Source organism: Crotalus tigris, unplaced genomic scaffold, assembly GCF_016545835.1.
Source record: "Crotalus tigris isolate CLP2741 ecotype Arizona unplaced genomic scaffold, ASM1654583v1 scf7180000024427.8105951120:4207309, whole genome shotgun sequence".
Lineage (NCBI taxonomy): Eukaryota > Metazoa > Chordata > Lepidosauria > Squamata > Viperidae > Crotalus > Crotalus tigris.
Window position 1 is genome coordinate 3,873,518 of NW_024100595.1, and position 19,983 is coordinate 3,893,500.

At 40.7% G+C, this 19,983-nt stretch overlaps 2 protein-coding genes across 2 annotated transcripts; both read left to right on the top strand.

Annotated features, from left to right (window-relative positions):
- Positions 1 to 5,654: 5,654 nt before the first annotated feature.
- Positions 5,655 to 9,979, top strand: LOC120302250 (olfactory receptor 5V1-like). The gene is made up of 2 exons (XM_039330362.1): positions 5,655 to 5,679; positions 8,868 to 9,979. Exon 2 carries the CDS (start codon positions 8,869 to 8,871, stop codon positions 9,799 to 9,801), a length of 933 nt encoding a protein of 310 aa, XP_039186296.1. The 5' UTR covers positions 5,655 to 5,679; position 8,868; the 3' UTR covers positions 9,802 to 9,979.
- A 3,580-nt stretch (positions 9,980 to 13,559) lies between these two features.
- Positions 13,560 to 17,743, top strand: LOC120302236 (olfactory receptor 5V1-like). The gene is made up of 2 exons (XM_039330341.1): positions 13,560 to 13,614; positions 15,827 to 17,743. The coding sequence occupies exons 1-2, from the start codon at positions 13,591 to 13,593 to the stop codon at positions 16,778 to 16,780; spliced, it is 978 nt and encodes a 325-aa protein (XP_039186275.1). The 5' UTR covers positions 13,560 to 13,590; the 3' UTR covers positions 16,781 to 17,743.
- The last annotated feature ends 2,240 nt before the right edge of the window (positions 17,744 to 19,983 follow it).

A 19,983-nucleotide genomic window follows, 5' to 3' on the forward strand; every position in this document is an offset into this window, starting at 1 on the left:
CCAATATGGTCACGTGATCATAAGACACTGCAAACGTGGCCCTGTTGCCAAGCACCCAAAGTGAAGTCATGTGATTGTGAAGGGGAGGGGCTGTCAGAACTTCCAATCCGGGTCATAAATCCTCTGTTTTGGGTCAGTCTTCATAAGAGGACTGTTTGTATAAATAAATAAACTATGCTCATGGCATGTTTCCTTTATGTTCTTTCAATGCTCCTCGTCTTTGTAATCCTGCCTCACAATTGCCTCATCAACCTCACTAAATTCATGTGCAAAATCCCATCAGCTGTTGTGTACATCGTTCTCCTTTCCATAAGTCCAGAAAGAGGGACTGTATCCCATTCTCTTTTAGTGTCTGGCTTTGCCCACAAGGCTACCAATAAACTGATTTGTGCTTCAGTGTCATTGTGTCCTGGTCTCTGGTTTAAAGCTATACCTGTGGGGATTCTACTTGCCAAACACTGGAAAGAAAAAGAGATGCCGACTGTTGAAGAATGGATTTTGAAATTGACTGAAATAGCTGAGATGGCAAAACTAATCGCTTTGATGAGAGATAATGGACTAGACAGCTATATAAGAGACTGGAAACCATTTGTGGACTTTCTACATGCTAAATATAATAACAGATGGTTAACAGAGGGATTTGAAGATTAGTGTAATTTTAGCTCAGCCTGTGGATTGCTTTTCTTCTTTTTTCATGTCTGTCTGCCTGCCTACTACCTACCTACCTACCTACCTACCTACCTACCTACCTATCATCTCCCTCCCTCCCTCCGTCCCTCCATCATCCATCCATCCTTCCATCCTTCCATCCATCCATCCATCCATCCATCCATCCATCCATCCATCCATCCATCCATCCATCCATCTATCTATCTATCTATCTATCTATCTATCTATCTATCTATCTATCTATCTATCATTTACCTTTACATATTTGTAAAAGGGGAGGAGAATTTATTACTATTTTCTTTTCAGCACTCAGTCAGGGTGGATACTACAAGTTAAATGTTAAATTTAATTGATCACTTTTTCCTCCTTTTTTGTACACTATTCTCTCTCTCTCTCTCTCTCTCTCTTTCTTTCTTGGTTAGGGTTGAATGTATGTTTCTATTTGCTAATTTTACCTTTCTGTATTTTATTCTCTACAATAAAACAACTCATTTAAAAAAACCTATGCCTGTGAAAATTCTCCCACAATCCTTCGTTTTATAGATAGTTTCTCATACCCATGACCTCACATTTCCTCAAAAAATAATTCAGTATGAAGAGTACAACTCTTAGTCTTCTGTGTGTGTGTGTGTGTGTGTGTGTGTGTGTGTACACAAGAGCAATTCGGAAATAAACCTCCATTTGGTTATCAGTGACAGACACTCACAGATACAGAACTTTCATTATATACATTAGAAAACTACAACATTACATTACTTTTTGACATAATCACCATTCAAATTGAGGCACCACACCGGAAGGGGTTCGAAAGAAAATCCGACCAAATGTGAAGATGCCAAAAGAGCACTGCTAGTGAAGTTCATGGAGCATGGTTTGACCATCAATTCAGAAATCTACTGTGAAATATTACGAAAATTCAGACGAGCCATCCATAACAAGTGTCGGGGTATGGTGTTGGTTCACAATAATGCTTGCCCACACACCGCTAGTTCCATTGGGATATTTTTTTTATCACCCCTTATAGGCCAAATTTATTGCCGAGCGACTACTAGTAAAGAATTTCAAACATCGTAAGATGTTATGACAAGTGCCTCAATTTGAATAGCGATTATGTCGAAAAGTAAATGTAATGTTGTAGTTTTCTAATGTGTATGATAAAAGTTCTGTATCTGCGAGATACACACACAAACACACACACACAAACATATATTAAAGAATATATATATTCTTTAAAGAATATATATATTCTTTAAAGAATATATACATTCTTTAATGAGATCAGCCATTGCATAACTCAAGACCTATGGTTTACTCTCTGTTATTTTGCATGGAACTGAAAGATCTGGGTAACAATCTGGTGTAATCCAAATTACAGAGGCCCAACTGAAAAAATGATCAAACTGTAGATGTTCCTGATATAAATACACCACATTTTGGTAATTAAGACATAGTTAATGCAATCACTTCTTATATATTATATAATTTCTCTTTTCTGTCAGATAAAAATATTACAATTTAGGGTCAACTTTGGGGTGGGCTCCAACCAAAGTTTGAGAGAATGAATGAATCTTCTTTCAACTGCTTGAGATCTTCCCAATGAGAATTAACTATTAAAAGGGTGCATCTGTATGTAGCTGGTAGAAGCCATGATGATGACAGGCAATCCAGGGTGTCATCACACCAATGATAATATAATGCAAATATCACATCCCTCCAGTGGTGGGATTCAAATATGTGAACAATCGGTTCTCTGTGTGGATGCCGCTTCCAGAAGTCCATTCTGGGCCTGGGCAACAAAAAATTAGCTACCGGTTCTGCTGAAGTAGTGCGAACTGGCTGAATCCCACCACTGCATCCTTCCCTTGCCCTCCCCATACTGCCATTCTGCAATGGATTTTAATACAGCTTTCTGTTGAAAATGGGTGGAAAATTGCAAATTAGTGCTTTCCTGCCAAAATGTGACAGTGTGATCTCCAAGGGATGCAACCAACGATCTTGGTTGCTCACCCCTGTAACTCAGGCCAGGCTGCATTCAAAGAACAGCCCCATCCTCACGAAGGGGGTAATAATTCAATAGGGATGGAATTATAAAGTGTAAGGAAAACTCACTTTTCTCTAATTGAACCCAAGAGAAGATCTATGAACTTTGAGTCACTGGCTCAGGAGATACATTATTCATCTTGCTGTACTTCTGAGGCTCTTAGAGGAAATGGTCCATTGTCAGAGGAAATGAATTTCTTGCCATTAAATTTATTAGTCTTAATAATGCCTGCTGAGATTTGTTTACCAAGTTAAACAAAACTTGCATCACTTACTTTTATTTTTTTTCTTCCTCGTTCTTGGCTTTCATCAGCTGTTGGCTTTCATCAGCTATAAAGCTTTTATATGTTAACACATTGGTTGAGTGGACACATTGCACTAAGCCCTGATTGGTTAAACTGTTCATGCAACATAATTATTTACACAGCACACACTAAGTTGTAAACCAGGTTCGCAAACTGTTACCGATGGAGTCATACACTAAGCCAATGCTTCTCAACCTTGACAACTTGACAATGTAGGGACTTCAATTCCCAGAATTCCCCAGCCAGCCTCGCCAAGGTTGACAAGCACTGCACTAAGCCAATCCAAAACCAAATAACTTACATCACGTCTTAATACAAACATTCCCAATCTTTTGGGCTAAAAGGCAAATGTAGAAACTGGTGGATGCTATGGTGCTATAGTGCAAGAAGTCAGGAGCCAGGATAAAGCTCAAAAGTACTACGAGTTTATTTCATGCTATCTATATGCAAGTAATGGTCAAGGCAAATTGGTGCCAAATAAGAGTCAACAGACTTCAAAGGGTGCTGGACTTAGGTCTCTTTTGATGGTGTAGAGCAGGGGTCCACAACCCCTGGACCTATTTGCAATCGGGCCACATAGCGGTAGACTGGTGCACCCAACCACTCACAGCTCAACTTGCGTGAGTGGCGGAATAATAATAATAATAATAATAATAATAATAATAAAGTTGGAGGTCATTGAGTTCAATTCCCTGCTCAGGCAGGAAACCCTATAGTGATAGGCTCCTTGGGTACAATCCCAAAACAACTGGAGCACCACTTGAACACCATTGGCATTGACAAATTCACTATTAGTCAATTGCAAAAGGCGGCCTTACTAGGAACTGCTTCCATCCTGCGACGATATCTGTAATACCATCAAACATCCATATCTGCCTATCCCAGGTCCTGGGTAAAGACTCTATAGGTAGACAAAATGCCAAATCCAGTCTGAACATCTGGCTGACTGTGCGATGATCAATAATAATAAAGATGGAAGGGACCTTGGAGGTCATTGAGTCCAACCCCCTGCTCAGGCAGGAAACCCTATACCATTTCGGACAAATGGCTGTCCAGTCTCTTCTTAAAAACTTCCAGTGTTGGAGCATTCACTGCTTCTGGAGGCAGGTTGTTCCACTGGTTAATTGTTCTAACTGTCAGGAAGTTTCTTCTTAGTTTTAGGTTGTTTCTCTCCTTGCTTAGTTTCCATCCATTGCTTCTTGTCCTGCCTGTCAGATGCTTTGGAGAATAGCTTGACTCCCTCTTATTTGTGGCAGCCCCTGAGATACTGGAACACTGCTATCATGTCCCTCCTCGTCCTTCTCTTCATTAAACTAGACATACCCAATTCCAGCAGTCGTTCCTTATATGGGTTGAAATGGGCGCACAGCTCAACTTATGCAAGTCCAGCTGCATGTGCGTGTGCATGCATGCTGGCCCACTGCTCACTAAGTTGAGCTCCGTGTGTGCATGTGCACACCAGCCCACTGCTCTGTGGCCCAGTTCCCCTCTCCCCCTTGCTGAGTGCCAAAATGCAAAGGTTGGGGACTACTGGCATAGAGGCTCTAAACTAATGATGCATTTGATCCCAACCTTAAGCTCAACCTGGTCATCTCTTACATCCTATTACAAAAAGGTCAAGATTGATATCAGGCACCAAAAACTAAGAAAGATATATTCTAAGCAGATTTCTTTACGGTTCTCCACCTATAGACAGAAATCTTGCCAAACTGAAGTAGACTACTTGCACCATAAAAGATACACTCTGGGAACTATTGGGGAGGAGTTGTCTTAACTCTCTTTCTCCCACACAAACTATCTAGACTGTGTTATCTCTTGCTTTTCTGGAATGCACTCCCTTCCTCTTGGAAATCCAGACAACACTCTACCACACCACCATAGTTGAGCTGCAATCATCCAGATGACTGCAAGATAACAGCAGAGTTGTCATGGAAAGGCCTTCTGGAATTTTGCAGTCTAGTTTTAATAGCCCTTCCTTAGAGCTTCTGTTAACCCCAATTCTAGACTCAGCCCTATCTGGAGGAAGGGCAAAGAAAATCAAATTGCCAAAATGAAGAAAAAATGAAGAAGAGCAAGCTATAAACTGGGTTCATACCATCCCATTGACCTGTAATGTATATTTGATCGGGTAATTTTCAATTGATCTTAAAATTTCTTTTGTTAAGTGAGTTTTGCCCCATTTTACGACCTTTCTTACGACATTTGTTAAGTGAGTCACTGCAGTTGTTAAGTTAGTAATACATTTGTTAAATGAATCTGACTTCCCCACTAACTTTGCTTGTCAGAAGTTCGCAGGTCACATGACCCCGGGACATTGCAACCATCATAAATATGAACCAGTTGCCAAGCATCTGAATTTTGATCACGTGATCATGGGAATGCTTCAACAGTTGTAAGTGTAAAAAACAGTTATAAGTCACTTTTTTCAGTGCTGTTGTAACTTCCAACAATCACTAAATAAACTGTTGTAAGTCGAAGACTACCTTTACAGCTTGAACTTTTCCCTACTCATTGATTATTTGCCTGGACAATTTTCAGGAGGAAAAAAAAATATATAATCCCAGAAGACTTTAATCCCCTTTTGGTCCTGATGCTATGACTTAAAAGGCTTGCAGAGTATTCGTCATCACCTCCATTCAGGCCAAGGAATATGAATCAGTTGCAAGTAAGTAATGGAGATTAGCTTTAAGGCAGCGGTTCTCAACCTGTGGGTCGTGACCCCTTTGGGGCTCGAACGACCCTTTCACAGGGGTCGCCTAAGATCATCGGAAAACACATATTTCCGATGGTCTTAGGAACCAAGACACCACTCTATCCGTCTCCACATGGCTTTGAGCTGGGGGCCGTTGCAGTGCCAGATTCGTTTCCGTCAAGCATCTCCTAAGGGAGGCTGCGCTGCTTTGCAGCCCTTTCCACGGAGGAAGCTGAACTAAGCTCTGCTGGTGCTGTCGCCCTCTTGGCTCTCTCCCTCTCTCTCCCCGCCTGGGTGCTTCTCCAACCAGGCTGGGTAGAGCCAGCGAAGCGGCCTTCCTGACCCCCCTCCCTGGCCAGCTGGAGCCGGGCAAGCTGGGGACCTTCAGAAGTGAAGTGAGGACAGGCGAGGTGCGCTGAGCCCCGGGTGCGGCGGGTGAGTGGGCGGCGTTGGTGCGCTCTTGGAGAGCCCTTAGGGTTGGGGGTCACCATAACATGAGGAACTGTATTAAAGGGTCACGGCATTAGGAAGGTTTAGAACCATTGCTTTAAGGAATTGTGGAAGGCAAATATATCATATGTTGGAATGGTTAGGTTTACAAATTTGGGCACTGCCAGAACAGCAAGACTCATAATTAATGTGAATGGTGGAGATGTTCTCATCTTCTCCAACCTACAGAAAGATGAAAAGAGGCATAACTATTTCACCTTATGCCTCTGCAGGATGTTTTTGTCAAAACCTATTCCAGCTTTGAAATATTAACCCCCAGCTTTTAATAATATTTGTATTGCTGTTGTGCATAAATAACAGGCTAAAAATGAATGAACATAGGTTCAGAGATTTTTGAGCCTGATGTTCAGTGATGCACCATCGATTCCTTTATGATTGATGGGCTTCAAAATTCCTTTGTTCTGTACAACAGCAGCAGGACAATGGCCAACAACGGTCTTGAATCAGAGAGTGGTTTGAACAAAGCACCTTTCAAAGGTAGCTTTGGAAGTTGAGACCGATAAAAAAAACCCCTTTCCCTTAACAGGAAATAAAGACACTTTGAGAAGTTGTGTAACAGTGATTGACAAGAAAAAATATTTTGGTAGGGAAATAGAAAAGGAGTAGCTGAACTTAACAAAATACTCCCATATCTCGGAGTCCTAGTGGACAATCATTTAAATATGAGCCAGCAGTGTGCTGCAGCTGCCAAAAAAGCCAACACAGTGCTAGGCTGCATTAACAGAGGGATAGAATCAAGATCATGTGAAGTATTAATACTACTTTACAATGCCTTAGTAAGGCACACTTGGAATACTGCATCCAGTTTTGGTCACCACGATGTAAAAAAGATGTTGAGACTCTAGAAAGAGTGCAGAGAAGAGCAACAAAGAGGATTAGGGGACTGGAGGTTAAAACTTATAAGGAACGGTTGCTGGAATTGGGTATGTCTAGTTTAATGAAGAGAAGGACGAGGGGGGACATGATAGCAGTGTTCCAATATCTCAGGGGCTGCCCCAAAGAAGAGGGAGTCAAGCTATTTTCCAAAGCGCCCGAAGGCAGGACAAGAAGCAATGGATAGAAACTAATCAAGGAGAGAAGCAACCTACTGTAGAACTAAGGAGAAACTTCCTGACAGTTAGAACAATTAACCAGTAGAACAACCTGCCCCCAGAAGCTGTGAATGCTCCAACACTGGAAGTTTTTAAGAACAGACTGGACAGCCATTTGTCCGAAATGGTATAGGGTTTCCTGCCTGAGCAGGGGGTTGGACTAGATGACCTCCAAGGTCCCTTCCAACATTATTATTATTATTATTATTATTATTATTATTATTATTATTATTATTGATTAGAACCGTGAAATTAAATTGTTTGGCAGGGGATTCAGCCAGACAATGGAAGAATGAATGCGAGAAGAACAGCTTTTACCACTGGAAAGTTTCTGCTGTTGACTACAACTGTTAGAAAAGTTCTCCATTGTATAACCTCTATGATCTCATAGTCTCAAAGTCTATGATCTCTGGCTGGGGTGCAAAAGAATGGTGCTTACATGAACCGGAGATACAAAAATGGGAGTGGAATTCAACATATGGAGATAGCATAAGGTGGAGAGAACTGTCAGAGAGCAGTGATTTATTAACAATTTTTAATCAAGAGCATCCTTATCATCAAAGACCAAAACCACTGAATAGGAGATAGCTTTGCCTAGATATATGACATTCTTCCTCTCTCGCTCCGTAATGTTTTCGGAGGCCTCATATTGTAGGTTTTGGCGTCAGATGTGGAAACATTTTCCCACTGTATGCAAGTGGAAAGGGAATATATTTTATTTGGATAATGTCGCAGTGGATTAGAGAAGGGTGGGGAGGTGTATGTCTGTGTGCGTGTTTGTGTATGTCTAGGAAGAACAGTGATATACTAGCTGATTCATTATCCCGTTAGTTTTAATGGATGGGACTGACCCAGAAAAGAAAAGGTCACGATAAATCTATTTATCTTAAAACATCATAAGGGGTTTTTTTTTTTGAAGAAAAAGGATAGTAGAATACCCCATCTAGAAACTATTAGCGTGACAAAGTAATTTTAAAATATAATAAGTCTCTTAAACTCTCAACATCCTTGAGAATTTATGTAAAAATGAGAGACATACAAACACACATAAGTAAGAGAGAGAGAGAGAGAGAGATAGTTAGATAGAGATAGAGAGAAAGAGAGAAGGGGGGGGGAGAGAGAGAAGATATATATATATTCCTGAGGACTAATTCACATTTTAGGAAAGGAATGTGAAAGAGCCAACGGTTCTCATAGCAGATGTCTTGAGGAAGATTGCAGAAATTAATTTAGAAGTTAAATTTGAAGGTCCAGCTATCAATCCCAATGTTGGACAGGTATACCTCTATAATGAGATTGTAGCATATCATGTTTACAGTATGATACTGTTTGATCCCAGTAGATGACAATTGGAAGGAGATAACTTTTTAAAGAGCTGCTGGAAAACCTGGTTTCTTTTTTAACTGTGGTGTCGTATAAGTATTATGGCAAATTTCTCTATGTGTTCTCTATCCTTAAGATGGCAGATCTATCTATCTATCTATCTATCTATCTATCTATCTATCTATCTATCTATCTATCTATCTATCTATCTATCTATCTATCTTCAATCTCTTTCAGGATGAGCAGGCAAATGGAGAATGTCACCGCAGTGACGGAATTCATCCTAATTGGACTTTCAGACCTCCCAGCCATCCGCTTCTCCTTGTTTGTGATCTTTCTGCTTATTTATCTAATCACACTACTGGGCAATGGCGCCATCCTCCTTGCCATAGCAACTAATTCTCAGTTGCACAACCCCATGTATTTCTTCCTCAGTAATCTTTCCTTGCTGGACATCTTCTGCCCCACAGCTACGGTGCCCAAGATGCTGGAGAATCTTTTGACAGAAAACAGTTCCATCTCCTTCACTGGCTGTGTGCTACAACTCTACTTCCTGGTGGCCCTGGCAGGGACGGAGGTCTTCCTCTTGGCCGTCATGGCCTATGACCGCTATGTGGCCATATGCAATCCTTTGCAATACACTGTCATCATGAACAAAAAGCTGTGCCTTCAGATGGCTTCAGGCACGTGGGTCACCGGCTTCCTCAACTCCCTGTTGCACACTGTAATGACCTTCACGCTTCCTTACTGCCAACCAAATAAAGTCAACCAATATTATTGTGACATCCCACCCGTGTTAGCTTTAGCATGTGCTTCCACCTATGCGGCTGAGATGGTTGTCCTTATCTTTGGGGGAATTTTTGGGGTGGGGGCATTTCTAGTCACGCTGATCTCTTACGTTCATATCATTTCCTCAATTCTGAGGATCCATTCTGTGAAAGGGAAGCACAAGGCGTTCTCCACTTGTGCCTCTCATCTAATAGTGGTCTGTCTTTTCTATGGGACTACGATCTTCACTTATGCCAGGCCTTCCTCAAGCCACCATCCAGACCAGGACAGGCTGGTGAGCATGCTGTATGGGGTGATTACCTCAATGCTGAACCCCTTAATCTATAGCCTTAGAAACAAGGAAGTGAAAAGAACTTTGAGAAGGCTGATAAATCCTAAATAGTTCTGATGCCAAGGTGGTAGAAAGGTGGGTCCAGCAAAATTTGTTTTAGGTTCAGTGATGTTTAACTTAGTCAACCGTGGAATCACTATTACACCCACATCAATGTAATCTTAATCCTGATTCAAGGAAAAGAATCATCTAATTAATATATTTGCTATTCTGTCCTTCTTCAAAATAGCCTCCCATAAATATGAAAAACATTTTAAAGCTAAATGAAGAAATTACAATAAAATAAGGGATCTCCCTAAAAATCAGTGAATATTGAGAGAATGTTTGGTTGAGGAGCGTAGAGTTCTTACTTATTGGCTAAAAGTGATTGGGCACAGAAAGAGGCAACATCTGGGTACCTGGATCTGGTTTTGCAAATCTTTGAGGGCAGATGCGGTTAGTACTCGGACAGGAGACCACTAGATAATCACTGGGCTATAAGTTAGACTGGGAAAGTGAAAAACATGTTGTCTAGAAAATGATAGGGATGTGTTCATGTAGTTACCAGAAGCTGAGCTTGGAGGTGGGAGTGGAGACCATTGTTACTGGAAGGCATTTCAAGAATTATATAAAACATACTATAGCTGGAAGAGTTAGAAGTATCTCTTTCTGTGTTGAACTCTTTAATCCTCAGACCAAGTGGCAGAACATCAGGAGTCTGATGGTGCTTTTTTAAATTAGAAAATGTTATTAAAAGGCACGATGCATCAGCTGCAGTTCAAAAAACAACAACCCCTCTGCTTTTTAATCAGATGTGCTAACTGGGAAAGGTGCTCCTGGTTTTCAGTCCTTAACCCAAGATAATATCCCTTGATTCTGCTCATTGTATTTTCCACATGAGCTTTATTCGTTCTGTTCTGTAGATATATTAAAATTAATATTATCAAGACATTTGGGAAAGGGTCTGTTTTTGTTTTTGCGCATGTGACTCCATAAAACACACGTATATGTATAAAAATAAAAAAGCGAATGCATGAAAAATCCAAAACATTGCGGTTTCTTTTACTGTATGCAGCTATTCCTTGACTTAGGACCACAACTGAGCCCAACATTTTGATTGCTAAGTAAGATGGTCATTAAGTGAGTTTTGCCCCATTTTATGACCTTTCTTGCTACAATTATTAAGTGAATCACTGTAGTTAAGTTAGTAACACAGTTGTTAAGTCAATCTGGCTTCCCCATTAACTTTATTTGCCAGATGGTCGTAAAAGGTGATCACACAACCCTGAGATACGGCAACCATCATAACTATGAGCCAGTTGCCAAGCATCTGAATTTTGATCACATGGCCAAAATTGCTGCAACAGTTTTAAGTGTGAAACATGGTCATAAGTCACTTTTTTCAGTGGTGTTGCAACTTCAATAGGGGGTCACTAAACAAAATGGTTGAGAACTACTACATTTCTCTCTTTTTAAAGCTTTCCTGTTAATATAGCTTAATATCAGGTCTGTGAACACTTTGAAAATGATGCAGACGTACTTTGGCGTTTATTTGAGTGCAGCATTTCTCAATGTATTCTTCGAAGATCTCTTGCTTGTCTGAGGCTGTGCAATTCAAGGTCGAAAATAAAATAAAGTCTAAATTAAAAGAAAAATTCCCTAGGAACAGTTGCTAGATCCAGAATTGACCAAGAGCAGTTCCTATATCCAGAATTGATTCCAAAGTAATGCGAAGGCATCTGTTACAAATGAAGACTCGAGGAGCTGAATGTGAAAATTAAAAACAAACAAACATAGAAATAAGCCGAGTTTATTGACAGCTGGACTGGAATGAACAAAACATCCCTTAGATGTTAGATCCAGTGCTTTTTTTTCTAAAAAAAAAAAAGGTGCCGGAACTCACACACATCATACAACCCTGCTTTGCCTACCCTACAAGGTTCCCTCTAAAAAAGGTGCCAGAGCTCCATTCTGGGGCTTCTATGAGAAAAAAAGCCCTGGTTAGATCTATGATAGTTCAGCCTACATAAAGTAGCTGAAGTTGGGATACGCAGTACTCTCATTCTTCTCCCACAACAGCAACTCTGGGAAAAAAATTGAGAGAAAGGATTAGCCCAAAGTCCTCAGAGAACTTCTGCGGTTGAAGATGGACTCTCCCTGTTCAACAATTTGACCAATGAACCACCTCCCTCCCCCCACTCAGGTGGCAGAGAGAAATGGACTGACCCAGACACCCAAGAAGTTTCATTGTTGAGGGGGGACTAGAACATGGATGTCTCAACTTCTAGGGCAGCACCTTCACCACTGAAGTATCTTGTCCTTTGGCCTGATAGAAATGGACTGGCCCAATCACAGGAAGCTTTCATTGTTGAGGGGGGGGGGACTAGGACATGGATGACCCCACTTGTAGTTCAGCACCTTTACCAATGAACCATCTTGCCCCTTAGTCTGATAGGAATGGACTGGCCCAATCACAGGAAGCTTTCATTGTTGAGGGGGGATTAGGACATGGATCTCCCTACTTCTAGTCCAGCACCTTTACCAATGAACCATCTTGTCCCTTGGATTGAGAGGAATGGACTGGCCCAATCACAGGAAGCTTCCATTGTTGTTGTGGGACTAGAACTTGGATCTGTGAACCTCTAGGGTAGCACCTTCACCACTGAACTGTCATGCCTCTTGATCTGAGAAAAATGAACCAGTCCAATCACAGGAAGTTTCCATTGTTGAAGGGGGACTAGAACTTGGATTTGTCCATTTTTTTTGTTGTCTAACACCTTCACCACTGAACCATCTTGTCCCTGAGAGTCTGATAGAAATTGACTACCCCAGTCAGAGGAAGCTTCCATTGTTGAGGGGGGAGTAGAACATGGAACTCCTCATTTCTAGTCCAGCACTTTTACCACTGAACTGTCTTGTTCTCCTCAGGCTGAGAGAAATGTCTTCGGTAGCAAAGAAATGCAGCCATTGGAAACCAAAATAAGGCCTCATCTTGATCCTGGGCCCTCCTTGGCTTATAAAGCTCCTGGTTTATAAACTGGGAATCATAGTTTACCCAGCCCAGTACCTCTTAAAACTAGGGGAATTACCCAAATTGAATAAATATATGGTTCTTTTGGGTCAAGATACCTGGACCAATTACCCATCACAATAAGGAAATTCAAATTTAATTTCAATTTAAAATGTAAATTTAAAAAAATCAAATTAAATTGCCATCTGTGCTAAAATATATTCAAAAAAAATTTCCCAAAATATTCCCATTAAGATAAAAAATGGATGAAATTATCCACTGTAATTTGTGGAGATGGTGTAAAAACCATTTAGTGATATTGTTTTTAATAATACAGGGAGTCCTCAAATTACAATCATTCTTTTAGCAACTGTTCAAAAATACGGCGATGCTGAAGGAAGCAACTTTCGGCCAGGCCTCAAGAGTTCGATAAGACTTTTTGATAAGTGGTTTTGGGCAATGAAGGATAAAATTTGGGAAGCCCTGGTTTAGCTCATGGTAAGAGCCAGTTAATTGTACCTTCAACTGTGCCTCATTAAAGATTTCATTTGCTTTCTCCCATGTTGCAGCCATCTGCCCTGTGAGGAATAGCAGCACGAATGGAGAATATCATCCTGAACGTGGGGCCTTACCTTGCTGCTCTGTTCTTTGGTTTGATATTTGTTCTAGAAAAGACAAAATTGTTGCGGAATCCTTAGAGCTTCCAATTCCCCAGCCCCCAGTAATTCCCACTGCATTGCCGGCTTCACAGAGGAAATTGGGCTGGTGATAAAAAAGATGAGTCTCCTTCTTGTGTGTTTTCAAAGCACATGGGGAAAAAAAAAACCCTCTCGGCTTTCGGGGTTAAGAAGATGGACAAACAGCATCTGTCGACAGTGAGTACTGAGAGATACTAATTTTATGTACTGTGAGGGCCAGGTCTGAAGGAGAAGGAGGAAGAAAGGAAATGGAGCAACTAGGATTTAGCCCAGCTAGGACCAACCAAACACAATAGGAATACCTGGAACAGAAGACGTTCAAGGAAGGATCTGAAAAAGAAGCTTGGAGGCCAGACATCTCCGTCAAAATCCAAAATAGAAGAAGAGTAGCACTGAAATTGACCAATGTCTAGATAGCAGAGACTTTTGTTTTTGCAATGATTAACTGGAGACCTTTGAGAAACACTTCAAGCATGACAAGAGCATTATAGCTCTATTCTCATCTGCCCTCAACAACTGCAAAATGTAACAGAGAACACTCATGTTTATAGTAGCTGTGAGAACCTTCTCCTCCAATGTAGAATAGAATAGTATAGAATAACAGAGTTGGAAGGGACCTTGGAGGTCTTCTAGTCCAACCTCCTGCTCAGGCAGGAAACCCTACACCATTTCAGACAAATGGTTGTCCAATCTCTTCTTAAAAACTTCTAGTGTTGGAGCATTCACAATTTCTGGAGACCAGTTGTTCCAATGGTTAATTTCCTGACTGTTCTGTCAGGAAATTTCTCCTTAATTCTAGGTTGCTTCTCTCCTTGATTAGTTTCTGTCCATTGCTTCTTGTCCTGCCCTCAGTTTCTTTGGAGAATAGCTTCTTTGTGATATGCCCTGAGATATTGGAACATTGCTATCATGTCACCCTTAGTCCTTCTTTTTATTAAATTAGACTTACCCAATTCCAGCAACTGTTCTTTATATGTTTTAGCCTCCAGTCCCCTAATCATTGTCGTTGCTCTTCTCTGCAGTCTTTCTAGAGTCTCGACATCTTTTTTACACCATGGTGATGTAAAATGTATTTGCTAAATACTCTTTGTGAGTCCCCCAACTTGATGGCTATCGTATGGTACCAAAGTCCTTCTACCTTTCCAGATACTACATTCTTTTTTTAAATGTAGCTGAATTACTCATCCTTATTCATTATATTTTGCACCTTCCACATACCATGTGTAATTTTATATGTATATACCATACGTTTCCTTATATGGCCTTTCTGATTCAGTTCCAAAGGCTGTTTGAAAAGGGTTTTTTTTTTTCAAAGCTTTAATACTGCCTTGTTAGAAAATTCATTCACGTTCCCCACCTCTACCCCAATCCTTCTGCAAAACTGTCTTCAAGAATGTTTCCCGACCTTCCCCCAACCCACAAACAGGTGAGTTCAGGAATAAGATGCCAGTATAGATGAAAACATCTTGTTCAGACTGAAATAAATATTTCACAATGGATCGAAGGTTACAGGTTCCTCCAATGTTTGAAAGGAAAAAAATAATTGGATTTAACAGAAATGGATAATACTTTAATTTAGTTGTTACATCTGCAAACAAACAGATGATGAATATAATAATATATAGTCAAAACAGCTAGCTTGAGGCTAAATGTGTAAATTAAGATCCATCTTAAATAAAGCAAGCAAATAAACTTTTTTTACTAAATGATGTACTGCTCCCAAATGAAAATTTGAATGATTTTACAACAAACTAAAACCCTTATCAGAACAGGATTTAACCGACTAAGATGTAGAGAAATCAATGGTTGCCATCTGAATTATGACATTGCGCAACGCTCTAGGGCTATCTGATGGTTTTAATACAGGATTTTATACATTTAACAAAAACTTCCCTTATTTCCATCAGATTAAACATGCCAAAATGAAAGGTTGTTATTTTCCTAAGACACAGAAAGAATTAATGAGTTCACTGCCCACTTCTCATGAAAACCCGCGGAGTCTTTCCAATTTAACTTTAAAATGTAATTTCTTTTGTTTTTGATCTCTTACTGCAAATAGAATTTAAAGCCATTGATATGGAAACCTATAGGTCAAGATAGATTTTGTTCCTGGAAGAAGAATTGTAGACCCAAGTAAGAACTATTGTACTCATATGAGCTAATTACTCTGTCCTGCAAGAAAGAAAGTTTAATGTTTTAAAATACTACATTTTGCATTTATTCTACTTTCTGTTTTCTAATGTCTATGTAATATTGGCAACTATAGATACTGGCAACATCTGGCAGTATTCCATTCTTGGAACAGAAATACAGCACGGCTTTCTATTGTCTGTGCCTCCTACTTTTTCTACATGTTTTCTACATGTTTTTCCCTTTAAATCTCTTACAGGGAGAATGCTACCTTTTGAGCAAGGGACCAGAGAACAGGACCCAAGTGACAGAATTTATTTTAATGGGACTTTCGGACCTCCCAGCCGTCCGCTTCTCCCTCTTTGTCATCATTTTGCTTATCTATTTAGTCACGCTATTGGGCAATGGCACCATCCTCCTTGCCATAGGAGCTAATTCTCAGTTGCACAACCCCATGTATTTCTTTCTCAGTAATCTTTCCTTGCTGGATATCTTCTGCCCCACAGCTACGGTGCCCAAGATGCTGGAGAACCTTTTGACAGAATGCACTTCCATCTCCTTTGCTGGCTGTGTGCTACAACTCTACTTCTTAGTGGCCCTGGTAGGGACGGAGGTCTTCCTCTTGGCCGTCATGGCCTATGACCGCTATGTGGCCATATGCAATCCTTTGCGATACACTGTCATCATGAACAAAAAGCTTTGCCTTCAGATGACTGCTGGAACATGGGTCACCGGCTTCCTCAATTCATTGTTGCACACAACTTTGACTTTCATTCTACCTTACTGCAACTCCAATAGAATTAACCAATTCTATTGTGACATCCCACCAGTCTTGGCCATATCTTGTGCTTCCACCTATGTGGCTGAGATGGTTGTCCTCATTGTTGGTGGCGTATTTGGTGTGGGGGCTTTTCTAATCACCTTGATTTCCTACACTCACATCATTGCCACCATTCTGAGGATCCGTTCTGCCGAGGGAAAACGTAAGGCCTTTTCTACCTGCGCCTCCCACTTAATAGTGGTCTGTCTTTTCTATGGAACCACCATATTCACATACATAAGACCTTCCTCCAGTTACCATCCAGACCAGGATAGGCTAGTCAGCATGCTCTATGGGATGATTACTCCCATGCTAAATCCCTTGATTTATAGCCTTAGAAACAAAGAAGTGAAAAAGGCCCTTGAGCGCCTAATAGTTCGTCAATTCCATTAACACCAGAAGAATTTAATGAGATTGTTAGAAAAGATATTTTGTACTCCCTTGCATCGGGGTGGAGTTGGGACGACTGAATGGAGCTGAGAATTTACTGGCGGGATGCCCTTCCTGACACCTACAGGAAGCTAATAGCAGATATTTTCTCTTTGTACCCAAAAAGAGAAATATCTGCTGCTACCAAAGATTGAACTCACAGCCTCCTGATTGTGAGGCGAGAGCTCCACTCTAGGCCATCACGCTGCTTAGAGGGATACCATGATTAATGGTATCAAAAGCCTCTGAGAAGCCAAATTGGGCAAGGATGGATGCATAACCCTTATCTTGCCATCACCAGGAATTTGGGGATGATCCAGATTTCTGTACCTAATGGTGGAGACAGAACATCCCTGTGAGGGGAGATCCAAAATTCTGCAGATAGTGACATTCTTGTATTTGTGACACCAGAGTTGCAATTTTTCCAGTGTATTTAATGGTTTTTTTCAGTGAAGAAATGAGATAAATGTCTGGCTTTGGACTCTAACAAGAGAGGAAAGGGGTGAAATATTTCAGTTCTGTACAACGAAACATCACTTATTATATAAATATATTTGCTTTAGTCTTGGTTCTTTTAATAATGTTGATATATTAGGAAAATTCATACTGAATTAATTGCTCAGTTCTATATGTACTGTAAAAGAAAACAAAATATTGATTGATAGTCCTTTATCTTCATTTGCCTGGAGATGGTGAAAAGCACACTAAAGGCACACTGTGAGGCCCCAAAGAAATGTATCTTCAGTTATTTCAGCTTTGTAGCTTTCTTTGTTGCCTGGGGGATGGAATGTCTCACCTTTATCTGAGACACGGTTTGTGCTTGGAGCCAAAAGAAATCAAAAGTGAGACAGACTTTGAAGAGCCCGCCAAAAAGACCGGTTACCAAAACACAATGCCACCTGTGGATTGGCTTGTATTCAAATGAACACTGGGACACTGGGGGGGGGGGAGGAGTATTGAATGCTACTTATAATATATCACTTTGCAGGTTTTTCTCTCAGATCTTGCCTTGATTCCCTGCGGTCACTAGCCCCTAATAAAAGTTTCCTTTTGAGACAATGCTTGTTTCAAGAATTCTGCTTTCTTGGGTGGCTTAGCTGAAGTAGGTCCTTACATATTTCCTTATTAGATAGATTTTCTTGAGTTCATAGAAAATTTGGACTCTGAAGTTGAAGATGAAATGCAGTCAATAAATCCAGTCCATATTCAAGACTATTCACGCCCTTGTCTCTCACATTGACTCAAGACCCATTTTTTGACGATTTAGTACAACCAGTGATAATGCTGTCTCATTCCCAAGTTTATAAGTATTTCAGAATAAGTTGAGGCAGATTTCAAATCTAAAACCTGCATCCATCAGAATTTTGTGCATACAGTGCAAGCTAAGTTATAACTCTTCGTCCAGAGATAATACAATTTTTCCATGTGGAGTTTTTAATACAAGTAGTCCTTGATTTACTACAGTTCATTTAGGGACCGTTTGAAGTTACAAAGGCACTGAAAAAAGTGACTTCTGGATGTTTTTCAGACTTACAACCACTGCAGCATACCTGTGGTCACATGATGAAAATTCAGACTTTTGGCAATTGACTCATATTCAGGATAGTTACAGTGTTTTGGGGTCATGTGATCACCTATTATGACCTGACAAGCAAAATCAATGGGAAGCCAGATTCGCTTTACAACTGTGCTACTAACTTAACAACTTAACAACTGTGGCAAAAAGGTTATAAAATGAGGCAAAATTCACTTAACAAATGTCTCAGTAACAGAAATTTAGGCTCAGTTGTGGTTATAAGTTGAGTACTACCTGTATGAGACAATCTTTAGGGATACCGTCTCCCTTTTATTTATCTTTCCTAGAACACAATCCTTAATCCTCGGTCTGTGGACTGATATTGGGCCATAGCATGTCAGCAACTGGTCTGCACAAACAAGCAAAGCCCCATCCATGGGATGCTGGCAGCACACAAAACCACGCACCCTCTGGTCCAAGGAAAAACTTTTCTCCACGGAACCAGTCCCTGGTGCCCAAAAGGCTGGGGACTATTGTCCTACAAGAATCATCTGAAAAGACTGGTTGGGCAACAGGGAAGGGTGCAAAGTTCCTGCCAACTCGCCTCTGCTCAGAGCATTCAGCGGTGCAGAGACAGCTGTCAATGACCAGGTCCAGGCAATTCCTGCTGGCTCTGGAAAGATTACAGAGGGAGTAGCACAGCCCATGCAGGAGAAAGCAGCTGAGTCTGGTGGGCACAAGTGCTTGAGTTGTACCCCGGGACTAACCACACACTATTCCCCTGTTGGGGGCAGCAGAAGCCAGGGGTTTTTCCCCCAAAGCAGCGTGAGCTGAGTGAAGAGCCACCTTCACTATTGTTTCTGTGGAAGTTGAAAATCCGCCAAAAAAAGGTGCTGGAATGCCATTCCCTGCGTTCTATGACAAAAAAGAGCCCTGCTTACACATTGCTACTATTCTCAGGATCTGTTGATATGGTTATCGATTTTTATGTGCTGAGAATGGTGGTTATGTCACCAGAGTTGCAATTACTACATTTGTAGATATTAAATCAGGACTTCAATAGATTTGTCAGTGAAGAATGAGAAGAATGTGGAGAGAAACACATCAAAACAGGATAATAACACACTAATAACATATAAATATATAAATGGATAACAGAGGGTTTTTTTAATTAAGGAAGACCAGAGAAACATAATTAGTTTATTATTGCAATTTTATTAAAAACTGATATTTATGGTAATATATATATATTTTTAAATCAAAATTAGTTCAAAGTATTTAGGTGCCATCACTCTGCCAACAAAAGTGTGTATAGTCAAGGCCATGGGTTTCCCAGTTGCAATGTATGGGTGTGAAAGTTGGACCATAAGAGAGGTTGAGCGCCAAAGAATTGAGGCCTTTGAACTATGGTGCTGGAGAAGATTCCTGCGAGTCCCTTGGACTGCAAGGCATTCAAATAGGTCACTCCTAGAAGAGATCAAGCCCGACTGCTCTTTAGAAGGCTAGATCCTGAAGTTGAAACTCAAATACTTTGGCCACCTAATGAGAAAGAAGGACTCACTGGAGAAGAGCCTAATGCTGGGAAAGATTGAGGGCAATAGAAGAATGGGACAACAGAGAATGAGGTGGCTGGATGGAGTCACTGAAGCAG